Genomic DNA, 18,379 nt, shown 5'->3' on the forward strand with positions numbered 1-18,379 from the left:
CCTGGTCTGATTGTATGTGACTATAATAGAAGTAAATAAATATAAACATTTATATAGTGCATTTTCACAATTAACAATTAACCCTGCTCAATACACTTCACAAAGTTTCATTTATTCCCCCCAGCAGGCCGTATGAAACCTTTTTCCATTTCGTATAGTACTTGATGCCTGATAGGCGTCCTTTTTTGCACTAACACTCTTACAATATTTGTGCAAGGACACAATGTTTGGACCAGAGTTTTCAGTGCTCACTATCACCCAACTGACCACTGATCATGCTTAATATTGTTTGACTTTTGTGACAAGACAAGACAATGTATCGTGAAACCACTTAGTGTCAAACACACAAAAGGCACCAAATCACAAAAAGAAAATAAACCAAAAAGCCCACAGAGATCCTACAGGCTTGAAGCAGTTTAATCGATTTGATAATCAAATTGTTCCACTCATAACCCACCCAACAATTTATACATTTTTATAACGATGAATCAATTTTATTTTTTTTTCAGTTGATCACAAGTCAGGTCAACCAGCACTCTCATTCGGCTGTCACACTTCAATTCTTCGAGACCGTTGTTCGCTATGACAGATTTTTCTCTGTTGAAACACAATTTATTCCAGATGTTTTGGTAAGATTCATTTTTTTTTTTTTTTTAATCGTTTTGTCGTATCTGTTCATCAAGGGAATACATTGCTATGGTTCAGATTCGGCGAAATTGAGGTGATAATCTTTTGATGGTTTATTACTATAGGTAATATCGTGGACCTTTAAATTGTCTTGTTGCAAAGACAAAAATTCATTAAAAATTGACAAAAAGTTATGTCTAATGATAAAAACAGATATGCACTACTAGAAGTAATGTAATGCATGATGTTAGGATTGTTAGGTTTGACCGATGAAGGGAGTCCGGATAGCTCAGTTGGTACAGCACTCGCTTCACACGCAAAGGGACCGAGATCGAACCCGGGTGCAGTTAAGATTTTTTTCTGACCCCCCCTCCTGTCCACCCAGCAATGAATGGGTAGCTGGATCTGTTAGATTTGGTGGAACGTCCTTTGCGATAGACTAGCATCCTATCCAAAGGATAGCAAGCAATTGCTATTTCTGTTTCACGCTATAGAAACCGAGATAAACTCCAGCTTCATTGGGTCTCATGGCTCTGAAGGACTACAGATGGACCGGTGCATTTTTCTCCTTTTTTTTTTTTTTTTTAGTTGAATTGCCATTATCATTACAGATCATTTCATATTTTCTTTCCCTAGGGTGCTTTCCTAGACAAGAGGGGACTACAGAATCCATCAGCCAGTGTCAGAAGCAGAGCAGCCTACCTGTTCCTACGTTTTGTGAAAAGCACAAAGTAAGGCTATTGGGTATTTTTATGACTATGCTATAGATATTTTAAACAGTGGTACGATAGCTAACTTGTTATTCTGTTCCCTTTGCTTGAGAAGTGAGTGCTCTACCAACTGATCTGTCAGGACCCTCTAATCCCCTTGGGTAAATGGTCTATAACATCCATCTATGTCTCCCATAGTGGGCTGGGAGACGCTTACTGTGTCTTCTATCCCCTTATATCTGTCTTCCAACTCACTCTCTGTCTTTGTCTTGGAATGAGATTACTTGGTTTTGTCCTGGTCCTGGCTGGATACTCTAGCTGAGAGGGAAACAGTCAAAGGTGTAGTTAGTTTTGGGAGATATTTTTTTCCTTGTAAATCATCTCTCTGTTATGCATTGTATTATGTTTTCTTTATATTATATACGATTTGTAAAACATATGAGTGTGTTCCTCTTAGTGGGGACCTGTACTTGTGTCTGGATGAGACTTTTAGTGATCTCAGACTAAGTACTTTGATAGTGTGCTCTTTGAAGCTACACCTGTTTCCTATTTGAACCAATTCCCCTTTGTCTTACCTTTTCTTGGGTGCTTTAATTGTAATTCTAGAATTTTTTACTATCCCATTTTCTTCCTTTTTACTGGTGCTGATATGACCTTAATGTGTTGCAAGTGCTGTAAAACCCTTATAAACAAACAAACATCCATCTGTGTTGCAATAGATCTGTTTCCTCTCCAATAGCTAGCAAGCAATTGGTACCTCCCTTGGTGGGCAGGGAAGTCACTGTTGCTGTGTCTTCTGTCCTCCTATTTTTTTTCTTTTCTAGGTTGCTTTCTGTCTTTGCCTTGGAATGAGATTACTCAGTTTTGCCTGGTCCTGGGAGGAGTCCATAGCTGAGTTGAAAGCAGTCATATGTATAGAATTAGTTTTGGGAGATGATTTTTTTTTCCCTTGTAAATCATCATGGTCAGAATTTTGTCTATTGTTTGTTTGTCGTTGTGTTATATTGTGAAATGGCTCACTGTGGAAAACTGAATAAAATTGTCAAATGCTAAGCAACACGATTCATTGACTTTTAATATGACAGCCCTGCCCTCCCTGCCATAAATAAAACTGTTTGAAACATTGAATGGTATGTCAGAATGTGCAGTTTCCAGTTATGGGTTTGGTTGGTTTTGTTTTTTTTTAACGGGGTAAATGGCAGGAAATATTCTGATTGGTAACAGGAGAACCATCAATTCCTTTTTCAGTTGCTAGACTACATATTTGTAAATAAGTTAAGCTGACACGAAATGAATATTTGAAGTGAATGCTGGTTAACATTTATGTCATATTTCTTTGACTCACAGAAACCATCTCACTCCGTACATGGAGAGTGTCTTAAAGGAAATGCAAGACTTGCTAGCAGTCAATTCTCCAGACAACGGAATATCCCATTGCCTGTCGGACAGTGACCAAATGTTTGTCTATGAAACTGCCAGTACCATCATTGTAGCAAGTTCTATTGAGCCACAGGTGAGAGTTTGTTACATGGGGAGTCGATAGTCTTAACACTCTCCCTCCCTGCTGGTTTTTCTTGTTTCGCACTCAAGATTTTCACGACAGCTGTCAGAGTTTGAGTCGTCTTTAAAAAACAATTCAGTGAAAGCACTTCGAAAACAGCAAAACAGGTTGGAAATGGGGCAAGAAATGCTATTCTACTTTTACAACGTAATTTAGTGAATTCATTGTCTTATAAAGTAATTAATTTCGTGCGGCTATGTGGTCTTGTGGTGTGACACTTGTTTTCGGAATGGAAGGCCCTGGGTTCGAGCCTCACTTGGTGCATAGTTGATTCCTTACAAAAGTCTCTTTACTCACATTCTCTCATAGTACTCAGGTGTAAAGAAGCACCTGGCCGTTAACAGCATTGTCTATGTCGGAAAAAAATGTAGTATCACCTAACAGGCGTTATGTCTCATGTTACGTGTTGCTGTCGGTCAGGGACCCTTTGTAAAGTGCTTTGAGCATATTTATTAGATATTGCACTATATTTTTAAAAGGCTCAATTTATGTCCCAGATCTTTATATTAAGTAAACAGCAAAATGCAGCTAAAGTGAAAAAAAGTGTTTTACCAAACATTTTCAGAATCACTTATATAATGTTTTCATTTCTCAGCGCTACGGTCTTTGCTTCGTACCCGAAAGGTGCCGAGTTAGATCACCTCCTGCTGCGCTGTGTGGCCTTGACCAAGTTACCTCACCCTAGCTCAATTTGCGGCGCTGCACTGCGACTGACGCCTGGGTTATTCCAGTCTTCCCTGGGAATAGACCCTAGAGACAAATTTCTCCTATGGGATGAATAAAGGGAATTTTATTTTAATTTTTTTTCTTTCTTCCTTTCCACAGAAAAAGCAAGAGCTAATGAAACACCTTTTGACTCCCATTGCCACGAAATTCAACGGAATGCTGGAGAAGCTTCGACAGGAAACAAATGAAAAAAGACAGGAAGCATACGCTGAATGTATTCATAACGCCATGTCTTTAGCAAGGTTTGTCTTTACCGTATGTTACAAAAACCTTGACACAAGCTGTTGATGTGTAGTCTTCAAGACAACCAACCTTGTATTACATTGTCTTATTATCTAATATCTGTTCTTGTGAGAAATTTTGAATATTCAAAAGATTCACCTTGAAAATTGAATTTTAAAATATTACTTTTTCATATTTTACATGCGGCTATGTGGTCTAGTGGTATTACACTCGCTTTCGGATCAGAATGTGCATAGTTGAGCCCTTGGAAAAGGCTCTCAACTCACATTTTCTCACCATACTCAGGTGTAAAACGAATACCTGACTGTTAACAGCGTTGTCTCTGTCAGAAAAAAATTGTAATATCGCCTAACAGGTCATGTCACATTCTACATGTTGCTGTTGGCCAGGGACCCTTTGTACAGCGCTTTGAGAACATTAAGTGGTATTGCGCTATATAAAAGCTCAAGTTTTAGTTTACACACTGAGCCAAAACTAGAGACAGCGTGGCATAACAGTACCCAAAAGATTGTAAATTAGACCATGCTGTGTGGCCTTGAGCAAGCCACCTCGCCTCAGCTCACTTTGTGGCGACTACGACAACGTTTCTCTCAGATTTTAGTAAAGAATTCCAAAAAATGTTTTTAAACTGTTGCCAATTTTGTAGTGTTTTGTTTTGGGAGTTAGTAGAATATTGTTAAAGTGGTACTAGGCTGCTAGAAGCTGTGGACTGTAAAGAGTAATAAACAAAAATGAATATGACAGCTTCAATAAAAAGAACAAAATACCAAACACGGAATGTTTCGGACTCGAAACCCTTCTTCAGCCAACAACAAAAAAGACATAAATACATTACTAAATTCCAGATAGACGACAGAGATATTTTGGAGGTCTTCTCTGTAGAAAAATCTTGGAAAAGATTTTTAGATTTTTCCACAGAGAAGACCTACAAAATATCTCTGTCGTCAATCTGGAATTTAGTAATGTATTTATGTCTTTATTGTTTTTTGTTGTTGGCTGAAGAAGTGTTCTGAGCCCGAAACGTTCCATGTTTGGTATTTTGTTGTGTTTTTTTTTAAGCTGTTAGATTCATTTTTGTTTATTACTCTTTAAAATATTGTAATCATTTTTTAAAGGCAAGTTCCTTGTTGAGGTTTACTAATGAATCTTGTCTTTTACGTATTAGGAGCTGTTAGAGTAATTTAGAGTAAAAATGTAAATAGAAATCATAATTCCCCTTATTCATCCCCAAGAAGAAATTTGTCCTTAGGATCTTTTCCAAGGGAAGACAGGAGTAACCCACATGTCAGCCGCAGAATTTCTCAAGGCCACACAGCCTGGCAGGTATTCGAACTCAGTACCTTTCGGGTATGAAACAAATGACATACTACTGAGCCGCACTGCCCATTAACTCAATCCAGTTCCCCGTGATTGAAACATACCTACCAAGTACCCCGATAAAATCGGATTTACCCTGATTTTTTCTTGATTTTACCTCACCCCGCCGGATTTTGGGGAACTCTGATTTTTTAATTAATTAATTGAAAAAAAAAATTATTCTTTTTTTCAAAATTTTTTTTTTTTTTTTAAATATATCAGTGGAAGCCACCTGTATTATTTTATGATTTATAGAATCAGTTTTGTTTTCTCCCTGACTGAAGGAAAGGACTGTCATTTACAATTACACATAATTATTCAGACCTCACCTTGGCACATTCATACCTCATACCATTTGTCAGCCAGTTCACCTCAACAATTGTTGTTTGCGGGTTATATTTATAGATGCTTGCGCCACTAGGGTACTTTTTTTTTTATCCTCTTACAGGGTGGCCAGGGAAGTGGGAAATTTGAAATTGGGTCGGATATGTCGGAAATTGGTCGGAAGCGGTACTGGATGGTCTGAAATTTTCTTTTTAAAAAAAATATAAAAAAAATTAACAATTAAAAAAAAAAAAAAAAAAATTAAAAATGCGAAAATTTACTTTCATTGCGTACGAAGCGGAAGTGTGCACTGCTATATTGCGCGATCTGAGAAAAGGAAATTATCGGAATTAAATCTTATGGACTTCAGGCTGTCATTCCAAAAATTTATTAAGGCCTGCATTAAAAAAATTGTTGAAAAGAGTCCTCTAAACTTCCGTTTCACCAAGAATGTTGCTTGCTTTGATCCAGCTCTCATTGTCGGCAACAGTACAAAGGCCAAGGATCTTCTGAAGGCAACTGCCAATCACCTTCAGCTCTGTGGTTGGATTACACCTGAAGAAGTTGATCAATCACTTCTTCAATTTTCAACCTTTAAGGAGGCAGTTTCCAGGCATCCATTCTCTGCAAGTGACCGCCTGGACAGTTATTTTACTCTGCATGGATGTCTGGAAAGTGTACCAGCTCTAGGGAAGATACTGAAGATGGTGTTGGTATTAAGTCATGGCAATGCGGAGGTGGAACGAGGCTTCTCTATAATAAAGAGGTAACAGTTGAAAATCTGTTAGAGGAGACTCTCATTGCAAGGAGGTTACTGTGCCAGTTTGTTCACAATAAGAACATAGCTGAGATTGTGATTAGCAAGGAGATGTTGTTGTCTTGTAGTAGAGCGTGGCAGAGGTACAGTGAGGCAATGGAATTGAAGAAGAAGGAGGCTGAAATGTCAGAGGAGAAGTTGAAGAGGAAGAGGAAGAATGATGAGATTAAGGACCTGGTCAGTAAGAGAAGGAAGATGGAACTTGACATGGAGATGCTGGTTGAGAAAGCAGATACCCTTAATGAGAGAGCAGAGGGAGCTGGTGCCAAAGTTGCCCATGACATGATCGTTCAGAGCAATGCATTGAGAAGGGAAGCAAGGACAAAAAAGACAATATGAAAGAACTATCCTCTCTTATTGTTGAGAAAGAGGAGGAACTGAAGTTATTGTAAATGGTGGGTGACATTTGTACATATGTAGATAGGTTGTGAGGATGGTGAGGGGTTTGTTTGACTGACAATGAAAAAAACTGTGTAAATAGGCCTAATTAATTGATTAATTTCAAGATTTTACTGATATATAGTGTGTGTCGAGATGTCTGATTTTAATGAACATGAAAAACAAAAACAATATTGAATGGATTCTGCAGCAGGGCAAAACATCATTAAACTTGTATCGATCAAACGCAAGACGGGATAAAGGTAAGTTTCAGAGTATGTTATTTAGATAGGTTTATGATGGTAGGAAATTTCAGACCAAGGTAGGAAATTTTGATGAGAGATTTCCCTGGCCACCCTGTCTTAACATTGCTTACCCCTATTTTTTTCCCTAGACTCCTATTTTTTTTTTTTTTTTTTTGAAGATGCATCCTATTTTTTTTCACTATGGGTTGGCAGGTATGTTGAAAATCGAACACATTTGTTTGATTTTCCATTCACATGAACTCTAAAGTTGGTTAAACTTTTTGACTGGGTGGGGTTCCTACCTCCCATAGTGGGCAGGGAGGTACTTGCTGCGTCTTCTATCCCCTATATCTGTTTTCCAACTTGCTTTCTGTCTTTGTCTTGGAATGAGATTACTTAGTTTTGTCCTGTCCTGGCCTGAGTCCTAGCTGGGAGGGAAACAGTCAAATTCATAGTTATTGTTTTGGGAGATGATATTTTTTTTCCTTGTAAATCATCTCTCTGTTATGTATTATTATGTTTGTTATTTTTAATGTATAATGTAAGCATTTGAGTGTATTCCTCTTTGTTGGATTTTGTGTCCGGATGAGACTTATAGGTGATCTCAAACTAAGTACATTGATTGTGTGCTCTTGGAATCTACATCTGATCCTTATTTGTTCCCAGTTCCCCTTTGTCTTCCTTTCTCTTGGGTGCTTTAATTGTAATTCTAGAACTTTTTACTATCCCATTTTCTTCCTTTTTACTGGCGCTGATATAACCTAAATGTGTTGCAAGCGCCGTAAAACCCTTAAAAACAAAACAAACAAAACAAAACTTTTTGATATATATGCTAATGCTATTTGATTATTTTCATTATCCACAGTCGAGCAAGTAAAGGTTTTTCTGGCCAGCAAACCATGAAACAGTGTGGCTGTGTGTTGGCTTTCACAGAGCTCCTCTCCGTCTTCTTAGCAGCCCTCGAATCGACCAATCAGAGAGCTTCTCTACAACAGGGTGTACGACAATATCTTCATCGAATGGTAAGCGGCAGATGGAATTATCATGAAATGCTGGAAAATGTGCCATTGCGTATCACATGTGTAAAACTGACTTAAATGAAGGAGAGCTAGAGAGAGAAAGAGAGTTTATATGTGTTTTGTGTGTGTTCCTTTTTTTTAATTATTATTATTTTATAAACAGATCTTTAAGCTAACAATAATTACAACTTGGAACAATCATGATGATGATGATTATTATTGTTGTTGTTATTATTATTATTGTTATTATCATTTTCACTATAATTTTCCCACCAGGTTGTGTGTCTGGAGTCAGAGATCCTTCCCTTTCTTCCAGAGGCCATGGAACGGTTACTCAAACAGCCAGATGCAAGAGAACTCTACGACTTTCTGCCACTGATCAATCAAATCATCATGAAATTTAAGGTAGTTTACGTCTTCTCTCCCGTCTAGTTCTACACGTTAAGTGTTGCTGTTGGCTTGAGACCTCTTGTAGAGCGCTTTGAGCACGTTTAGTGGATAGATATTGCGCTATATAGAACCTCAAGCTCAAGTTTTTATGTCTCAGTATGTACATGCAAGTGTATGCGTGTTAAAAAAGATACAAACACTCAGATTGTAACCAATTCTGGTTTTCAGAATAAGCTAAAAGTCTTTATCTTTTCCAGAAATTTTTATCATAGAGGTTTTCTGCTTGATGGGGGTTCCAATCGCTCAGTTGGTAGAGCACTTGCTCCACACGCGAAGTGAGTGAGATTGATCCAGACTGCAGACAAGATGTTTTTCTGAACCCCCTGTTTAACCAGCACTGCTGTCTTAAGGAATAAGACCGTATGTTTACTTGTAATAAGAGGTCACATATGGTCTTTTTCATTAAGACTGCAGAGCAGTGATTAGGTAGCTAGTTCTGTTTATATCTGGTGGAAAGTACTTTGCAATAGACTAGCATTCTATCCAAAGGATAGTAAACAATTGCTATTGTCCGTTTCACACTATAGAAACTGGGATGAACTAATGGCTCTGAAGGACTACTTGAGACCAGGTTTGAGTAAATTTGTAGTGATTTACTGGTCCATTAGACATATTTTTTTTTCAAATTAAACATTTTTTCTGCTACAGAGGTTATATGATCTAGTGGTATGATAACACTCATCTCTGGATCAGAAGATCCTGTGTTTGAAAAAAGAAATTGTTATATCGCCTAACAGATGTCCTATTTCATCCTATTTGTAAAGTGTTACTGTTGGATAGGGACCCCTTATGAAGCAATTTGAGCACATTTACTGGGTATGATAAATGCTCAGATTTTTGTGGGAGTTTTTTTCCACAGTTTTGAATTGTGAAGTTGGCAGGTTTTCTGTACCAAAACAACAAACAAAGCAGGTAAAAGTATATAATGAATATTTTTTTTTTTTAATTTCTCCCAGACTGCCATAGTGCCATTTCTGAGCCAAGTGTTCATGCCTTTGGTCATGACAGTGTACAACGTGCTGAACGTTCCCGCCGACCAAAACGACCACACCTCTGTGGAGGAGAGGAAACTTCTACAGAGAGGCTACTTCCTGTTTTTGGCCACAACCATCTGCAACTGTATAGACGTGCTGAAGAACCAGGGTACATTCAATGCTTTTTGATTCAGTTTTTTTTGGGGGGGGGGAATTCGTCATTCCTTTTTTTTATGTTTAAATTCAAAAATGAATAAGAATGAGTAATAAATATTATGCCTTTGCATGTTTATCATTTTCAAATTTAATTTTTTAATAGAAAACATTCCTCATTGGTATCATAGTCTCTGGGCTTTCATTAAAGAGTTCTCTTTATTCATCCTATAGGGGAAATTTGTCTCTAGGGTCTATTCCAAGGGAAGACTGGAATAACCCAGGCGTCAGCCGCAGTGCAGCGCCGCAAATTGAGCTAGGGCGAGGTGACTTGCTCAAGGCCTCACAGCGCAGCGATGGGTGATCGAACTCAGTACCTTTCGGATATGAAGCAAAGACTGTACTGCTGAGCCACGCTGCCCCACAATGATTCATCTTAGAACTTTTTTTTTGTTAATTGTTGATATTAAGCATTATCGATCTATTTTTAGAATTATAAAGATAAGTCAACATGCGAGATGGCTGAAAGGATATGGCATTTTACATTTACACAGGAGTCCTGGGTTTGAGTCCTGCTATTACAGAGATTCCAACTGTTACCAAAATAAATTTTTTTAAATATGGTGCTGATATGAAAATCTTAAGAAAATGATATAAGTTTTGCAAGCCACTACTTTCTGTGTATTTATACAGTGTACCTCACTGTGAAAAGTAGAGAGTGATGGGGGCTGCCTGGAGCCTGGGATCATAAAAATACAAAAGAAAAGGTGATAATGGAAAGGCTTCGGCTGGGAACAGTACGGACAATGGACATTTCGGGTCCAAACCCTTCGTCAGCACAACAGTAAACAAGCTTCTGAAACAATAAAATGAAATGGAGTATAAATTGTATCGTCTGTTCCAACATTTATTTGTTTATTGTTGTGCTGATGAAGGGTTTGTACTCGAAATGTCCATTGTCTGTACTGTTCCCATCCGAAGCCTTTCCATGATCACCTTTTCTTTAGTATTTTTACCTCACTGTGAACAGCTTTCAGTTTGACTCATCAAATGGAAACTTTGCTGAGTAAAACTCTTTTTGTGCGTCTGAGTAAAACTCTTTTTGTGCGTCTGAAATTACACATTTTTTCCTCCCAAAATGACACGTTTCTGATTCTTAATCTCACATCTCTTCTAATAGCAACTTTTTTCTTTCTTTTTTTCTTTTTTATATCTTTGAACAAGACATTTAGCCCTTACTGGTCACTTTGTGGCACTGCAATTCTGTTTACCGCCACGCTGCTGTTCTCAGTCTTTTCTCAAAGATAGGTCCCAAGAAAAAAAAAATTCCCCATTTGGATGAATAAAAAGAATATTTGGGGGTTGTTGTTTTTTTTTTATTCATAAATTTTTGTTTGCTTTTTTCATTAATTTTTGTTAGATTTTATTTTTCATTAATTTTTGTTTATTTATTTTTTAAATTTTTTTTGGTGTTTGTTTTTTTTTTTTTATTCATGAAAAGTTAATTGTTGCTTATTTCAGAAATGGAGAGTATACAACAAGTGCTGATGTCGATCACGTACGGAGTGGTGGAGATCCCAGATCCACAGAGTCAGAAAAGCTGTTTCACCATTCTCAAAAAGTTGGTGGAGTTGTGGGGTAAGTTTTAAGGCTTTTGTCAACACTGATTACAAGCCTGTAAATTTGCCAGCATTTCCGGCAATTTTGCTCCGCCAAAAAAACAAAAAAAATTAATTAAAATACTTTTTCATTTTGTTTCACAGGGCCTATTGAATTGGTAAAATTCTAAGAATACATTCCGGGAAATGGGGATCTTTGCTCATGTTATATTGAAAAAGCTTCGGCTTCACCCTAGACCCGGACTCAAACATTTCGCAGATTTTCAGGCAATTTTTTCAGGGGGCAGATACGGGCCTGTGATTAGTTTGGGGGTCCGGATAGCTCAATTGGTAGATAGCTCAATTGGTAGCGCACTCACTTCACATCACTCTCAAAGGGACCGTTATCAACCCCAGGTAAAATCAGAGATTTTTTTTTTCCAACTCCTCACAAAACATCAACCCAATTTGCATTTCAATGAGTGAAAATATGGAGACGGCCATTTTGCTCCACCATCGCGCGACACGAAAATGACGTGAGCGAGGTAAGGCTGCCAGATGGCCAGACTTTAACCTGACCAAATTCGACTTCAAAAGTGGCTAAATAGAAAATCATATGGCTTTTAATATTAAGACTGGCCCACTTAAAATGAACTAAATTTTAACAAACAGAAAATTGAATAGACTAGGATAAATGTCACTGAGACAAACATAGATGAATAAAATGTAAAAAAAAAAAGAAACAAAATTATATATTTGGCCACACACGTGGCCATCTGGCAACCTTGTTCGCGACGACGGATGGCACAATTCCTCGCGCGCTTTATTTTAATTAAGGTATTGTTTCATTGTTATGTCATAGAGTTAGTAGATTAACACATTCTCTTTCTCTCTCTCTCTCTCTCTCTCTCTCTCTCTCTCTCTCTCTCTCTCTCTCTCTCTCTCTCTCTCTCTCTCTCTCTCTCTCTCTCTCTCTCTCAAAGAAATACTAGAACTAACATAAGCCATGGTCTCACGGGACTGATTGATAAAATTCAGCAGGCATTTTTCGTGTCATTTGTATGGGTTGTAGACACAAGATTACACTTCGGAAAAGTTCCAAATGATCAATATTATGTATATTTTAAAACAAATTTATAGTTGACCCTAGCCATACAGCTCTAAAACTATACAAGTTAGAACTTTTCTGATGTCTTCATTATATTTTCTGATAATTTTGCCATAAAATTGCCAAGTTTTAATATCTAATTCCACGTATTAAGCGAGATACAGGCACAAACCAGAATAAAACGCAGAAAAAGCGTCCCATATTTTCCGTATTTTTTTCTCTTTGTGAGTCATCCAAATAAATGACATCTTTGAAACTGCATAACGTTGTTATATATTAATGGATTTTCAAAATTCAAAAAGATTTTTACTCAGTGGAGATAAGGCTTTGATTTAAGAGTAGTATTTCCTACAAAAATAGAAAACAAAAATTTTCATAGTCATTGCTAGATTAGTGTCATATTCAAAGGGTAGCAAGCAACTGCTATTGTCTGTTTCACGCTATAGAAACCGGGATAAACTTTAGCTTCATGGGCCTTGGACTATTTATTTGAGTAAGTTTTTAGTGCCAGTGGAAAAGGGAATTCAATTAAAATGTTTCAAATGCAAATTTTACTTTAAAATGTTGTGAGAGTGTCTAGAAATTAATAAACTTCAACCCCCTACTGCAAGGAACTTGCTCCAATGGTCCCAAGATACTTACATACACAGTCATACAGAGATGATTCATTAGTAAATGAATTGTCATAAGATAATCATCATGTTTCCATATTTTGTCTACCCCATGGTCTATAAGATGTTATGATTGTAAACACGCCTCACAGGCAAGACGTGTCGTTGTGTGCTCTGTTGTATTTTAATTGTTTTGTGATTTCTACATATTGGTACCTGGACATTTTTACTTCGTTGTACTCGTTAAAACATACTGTTTCTTATTGTATAGTTTTTATCAATTCTTAACAAAGGACTGCTGTATAATTCTGTATTTTATCATGGAAACTGTAAGTTTTAAAAGATTTTTACACAGTCACTTAATGGCCGCCGCACTCTTACGAACATTGTTCACCTTATTTTTAACCGTGATTTACCACCATCATTATTTTAATAATTGTGAAAACTTTTATTCAACATCTGATTTTTACAACAGGCCTCGAGGCGGTAAACGTAAACAACGTCACATTCCAGCTGTGATTTTTAACTCAAGTGATCCGATTTTTTACAATAATATTAATAAGAACAGGCCTCGGGGAGGCAAACGGAAACAACATAACATCTCAATGGTAACAACTCGTCGTGCACCCCGCCCCCACACAAACCCCCGTCCACCACCAACTGTACCGACGACAAACAGTTTCACAAACGACAACAAAAACATTGTTATTGGTCTTCTGAATGCACAGTCCTGCTGTAACAAAACCGAAGAATTAAACGATTTATTAACGGAGAAGAACTTCGACATATTATTTATAGTAGAGACATGGCTCTCACAGTCTGGAGACGACCCAGTTGAAAAAGCTATGACACCCCCTGGGTACCAATTTAGATCGTATTCCAAGGAAAGATCAGCGAGGGGGTGGCATTGGCGTATTTTATAAAACAAAATTATCTAAACATGTGGAAATCCTCGAAATGCGCTGCAAAACAATGGAGGCCATTGATCTTAGATTATCCCTCCAGAATACAAGATACAACTTCAACTGCATCTACCGACCGCCAGCAAACAAGAAAAACAAAATAAAATTACCTGATGTTAGGAAGGAAATCAACGAGATGCTAACTTTGCAACACACGCGTCCTGGCCATTCAATTATACTCGGCGACTTTAATTTTCACTTCGACAACGTCACAGACACCGCTAAATTGCACGAGTCATTATCGGAGAACAACATGTGCCAGATCGTAACAACGCCAACCCACTCTGCTGGTCATATTTTAGATTGGGTAATTGTAGAAAATTCAGAGTTCCAAAAAACCAACGCCACCGTCGATTATCTCCCCTTTTCTGACCACTCCCTCATTTCTTTCAATCTTGACGTTTCAAAACCATGCCAAGAAACCACCACCACATCAACCAGAAACATTAAAGGCATTAATTTGGACAATTTCAGAGGCAATTTAGAAACAAAACTAACTAAAAATTCAATGATTTCTCCAGACCAGTGGAATAGTTGTCTCATCGAAACGCTTGACAAACATGCGCCATTCCAAACAAGGACCGTCACCAACCGCGAGTATGCTCCGTGGTATACGTCGGACGTTAAAGAAGCTAAAACGAAGTGTCGGAGAGCAGAAAGACTGCTGAAAACATCAAGCCTTACGATTCATCGTGAAATATTCAAGAACGCATTTCGTGCCTGGAAGACAACAATAAAAAAGGCAAAGACCACGTATTTTCTTTCAAAATTCGAAACTTCTAAATCTTGTAAACAATTATTTAACATCTGCAATGATCTACTTGGACGTGAAAGATGCACTTCATTACCATCTACAACCAATCAAAGAGACTTGCCAAACACATTTGTCAACTTTTTTAAAGACAAAATCCATAACATTCGTTCAGAACTAGATCGGCATGTACCATTTATAGATACAAATACATTCTGTGGTACCCCTTTAGACAAGTTCCAACCAGTTTCACCTAGTTTCATAAACGAGTTGATAAAAAAAGCCCCCATTAAATCCTGTGACCTTGATCCCCTACCAGCACAGCTTTTGGCCAGCTCCATCGATACATTATTACCATCCATTACATCAATCATAAATACATCCATACTGACTGGCGAAGTTCCATCATGCTTTAAAAGTGCCCTCGTCAAACCACTTCTGAAGAAACCATCACTGGACCACAATATATTAAACAATTATTGTCCTGTATCAAATTTACCTTTTTTGTCAAAACTTTTGGAGAAGGTAGTTCTTACGCAATTAACATCTCATCTTAAGAACAACAGTTTGGAACAACCCTTTCAGTCAGCCTACAAACATCAACACAGTACTGAAACGGCACTTTTTAAAAATCTTTAATGACTTGTTATGTAATGCTGATGTATTATGCCTTTTAGATCTTTCAGCTGCCTTTGACACCATTGACCATGACATTTTGTTAAGAAGACTAGAAAATACGTTTGGCATAAAAGGAATTGCCCTTAAATGGTTTACATCATATTTACAGGATCGATGGCAGACTGTCATGGTGAATGGTGTTCAGTCAGAACAAGTTTTACTAAATTTTGGAGTGCCACAAGGCTCTGTTCTTGGCCCTGTCCTTTTTACTGTATATATGCAGCCCCTTTCTAGTGTGATATCCAGATTTAATCTGAGTTATCATTTTTATGCAGATGATACGCAAGTATATGATTCAGCACCCCTTAGTAATTTACAGTTCTTAATACAACGAATTACGAGCTGTTTTAATGAGATTAAATCTTGGATGTACCACAATAAGTTAAAATTAAATGATAGTAAAACTGAGATTTTAATGTGTGGAAGGCCGAGTATCCTTAAACAGGCAAATAAATCACCTATTACTCTCGGAAATAGCACAATAGAATTTTCAAATAAAGCAAAAAACCTTGGCGTCATCATTGATAAAGATCTTTCCATGACAAGCCACGTGAATAACACCATACAATCTATGTACATAGAAATGAAAAAAATAAGCAAAATTCGTAATTTAATACCGAAGCATATAACAGAACTTTTAATTAATTCCCTGGTTTTATCTAAATTGGACTATTGTAACTCCCTTTGGGCGAATTTAGCTAAAGACAAAATTAGCAAACTTCAGGTTGCTCAAAATAACGCAGCCAGGCTCATTGTACGCAATAACAAGAAATACCCATCAGCAACTCTTCTTCTCCGTGAGTTACATTGGCTTCCTGTTGAAAAAAGAGTTGCCTATAAGATTTGTACTGTTGTCTACAAATCCCTGAGCACGAACAGTCCCTCCTTTATTAAAGACCTTCTAAAGATATATGTCCCCAATAGGAACTTGAGGTCAAGCAGTGACCAATCAATCCTTGTCAAACCTAAGCCATTGCATAAAATAGGTGAACAGTCTTTTCAATTTTCTGCCCCCCATTTTTGGAACTCTCTCCCGTCACACGTGAGATGCTCGGATTCGTTGACAACGTTCAAATCTCGCTTAAAGTTTTATCTTTTTACGTCATAATGTTGCAATATTATTTTCATATTTTGTTGTTGTTAAATTGAATTCGTATCACGTTTCCTTCACACTTGTCTCACTGTAATATGTTTTGTTTTATATCACTGTAAAGCGCTTAGAGCCTGTGACAACGGGGTAAAGCGCTATGTAAATGCCATTTATTATTATTATTATTATTATTATTATAAGATAGTCATGTTTCCATATTTTGTCTCCATTTTGTTTGACCAGGAGGTAAAGATGAACTCCAAGGATTTCCAGAGTTTATTTACAAAGAGATTGTACCAGCCTGTTTCATGGCTCCCTTAAAACCCACATTTGATTTGAATGATGGACAAACCACTCTGGTAAGCTCTATTTCAAATAACTGAACAAATGTGTATGGAATGTGCCAGACAAAGCAAGAAAGAAAATTATAAGATAAAAAAACATCCCAAAAAAAATCAAGTCAACCTCGACTGGGGATCGAACCTCAGACCTTCTGATTACTGGTCAGATGTGCTACCATGGCTCCCGGGAGCCTCTGTGGTGTAATCGTAGCACGTCTGACCGGTAATGAAAAGATCTAAGGTTCAATCCCCAGTCGAGGTCGACTGATTTTTTGGAATGTTTTTTTTTTCTTGTATTCTTCTTTCTTGCTTTGTCTGGCACCTTTCATACACACTTGTTCAGTTCTTTATCTTCCACCGGTGCCTGTTCCTTAATTTCTTAATTTGATCAGCTCTATTTCGTCTCGTTGACATCCACCATCATCATCATCATCCTCTTCATAGTGATCCGTGGTCAAAATACAGTATAATTACCAAGATCATCAGACTGGATTTGGCTCTTTTTTATTGTCTTTTCTATCTGGCAACTACTGTTTTTATTACTTTTTACATTTTACATTCATCATTAAATTATGCATAGGTAATCATAAATGATCAATTATATAGCACAATTCCAAGGATTTACCTTATTCATTAAATGTAAGACTCAAACCTTGGACTTTCCATTCTGAAGGCGGGTGTCATACCACAAGACTCATTTTTTAAAGATGTTTTTTTGTTTTTTTTTCTGCTATTTTTCTTTCTTGCTTTGTCTAGCACCTTTCATACACTTGTTCCAATCTTTACCACTAGACCATTCATATATCCACACAAAATTGTTATTGGTCGCCACTTGACAGTTGGAGGGAGGGGTTGATCATTTATAAAGTTTTATGTCTTCTTAATGAAAAAAAAAAACATAATTGATGTTGATATAATGTCCTCAGGCCCTCAACGATTGTGCCATGTGTATGCAGGAAATCTACCAGCGACGGGTAAGAAATGTATTGTTGTATTTTTTACTATTGTGATGGATGATTTGATGGGGATTTTTTTTTTTTTTTTTTTTTTTTTGCTATTCTATTACTCCACCCCCTGTCCTGGGTTTTAATCTCAACATGGAGAAAGTATTTTGTCTCAACTTCTAATAATGGATTTTGTTGGTTTGTTTTGTTTTTATTGTTTTGTTGTTTTTTTTTTTCTTTTTTTTTCTTTTTCTTTTTTTTTTTTTTTTTTTGTTGTTTTTGTTTTTTTTTTTTTTATTGTTACTTTTTAATAGGAGCATCACTAAGGTGGAGGTGATGAAAGTATTTATATATTCCAGTTGGGCTACTCCGTAATAACTGTTTATGTGAAATCAAACTATCTTTACTGTTACAAGTAAAATTTTGTCGTCTCAGTTTGTTTCATGTGAGATGTAACAATGTCTTTGTTGTTGTTGTTTTGTTTTGTTTATTTGTAGCTGTAGCTTCCAAAACTTTTATGCTCTGATGATAAAAAGTCTACAAAAAAAAAAAAAACTGCCAGCCATACATCAAAAAAGGTGTATTATTACGCTTTTTAAAAATCAAATTATGCAGTGATGCTTTTTTGTTCCACATTATGCCTTTTTGTCATCATCGAGGTCGTGTGGGTGATTTAGGCAATTTGTTGTTGTTGAGACAATTCAGGGAATGGC

The 18,379-nt window shown here is 37.0% G+C and overlaps 1 protein-coding gene across 2 annotated transcripts in view; it reads left to right on the forward strand.

Moving 5' to 3' along the window:
• Positions 1 to 18,379, forward strand: part of LOC144974724 (exportin-T-like) — a 52,472-nt gene that overhangs the window by 27,322 nt on the left and 6,771 nt on the right. For both annotated transcript variants that reach the window (XM_078917911.1, XM_078917910.1), the window contains exons 15-24: positions 510 to 629; positions 1,264 to 1,358; positions 2,685 to 2,850; positions 3,724 to 3,866; positions 7,853 to 8,009; positions 8,283 to 8,411; positions 9,413 to 9,599; positions 11,105 to 11,221; positions 16,625 to 16,740; positions 17,649 to 17,696. In XM_078917911.1, coding sequence (XP_078774037.1) covers positions 510 to 629; positions 1,264 to 1,358; positions 2,685 to 2,850; positions 3,724 to 3,866; positions 7,853 to 8,009; positions 8,283 to 8,411; positions 9,413 to 9,599; positions 11,105 to 11,221; positions 16,625 to 16,740; positions 17,649 to 17,696 — 1,278 coding nt within the window. The remainder of the gene's footprint in view (positions 1 to 509; positions 630 to 1,263; positions 1,359 to 2,684; positions 2,851 to 3,723; positions 3,867 to 7,852; positions 8,010 to 8,282; positions 8,412 to 9,412; positions 9,600 to 11,104; positions 11,222 to 16,624; positions 16,741 to 17,648; positions 17,697 to 18,379) is intronic.

Source organism: Berghia stephanieae, chromosome 6 (assembly GCF_034508935.2).
Source record: "Berghia stephanieae isolate SIO BIC M18660-M18661 chromosome 6, UCSD_Bste_1.3, whole genome shotgun sequence".
In the NCBI taxonomy this organism is placed as follows: Eukaryota; Metazoa; Mollusca; class Gastropoda; order Nudibranchia; family Aeolidiidae; genus Berghia; species Berghia stephanieae.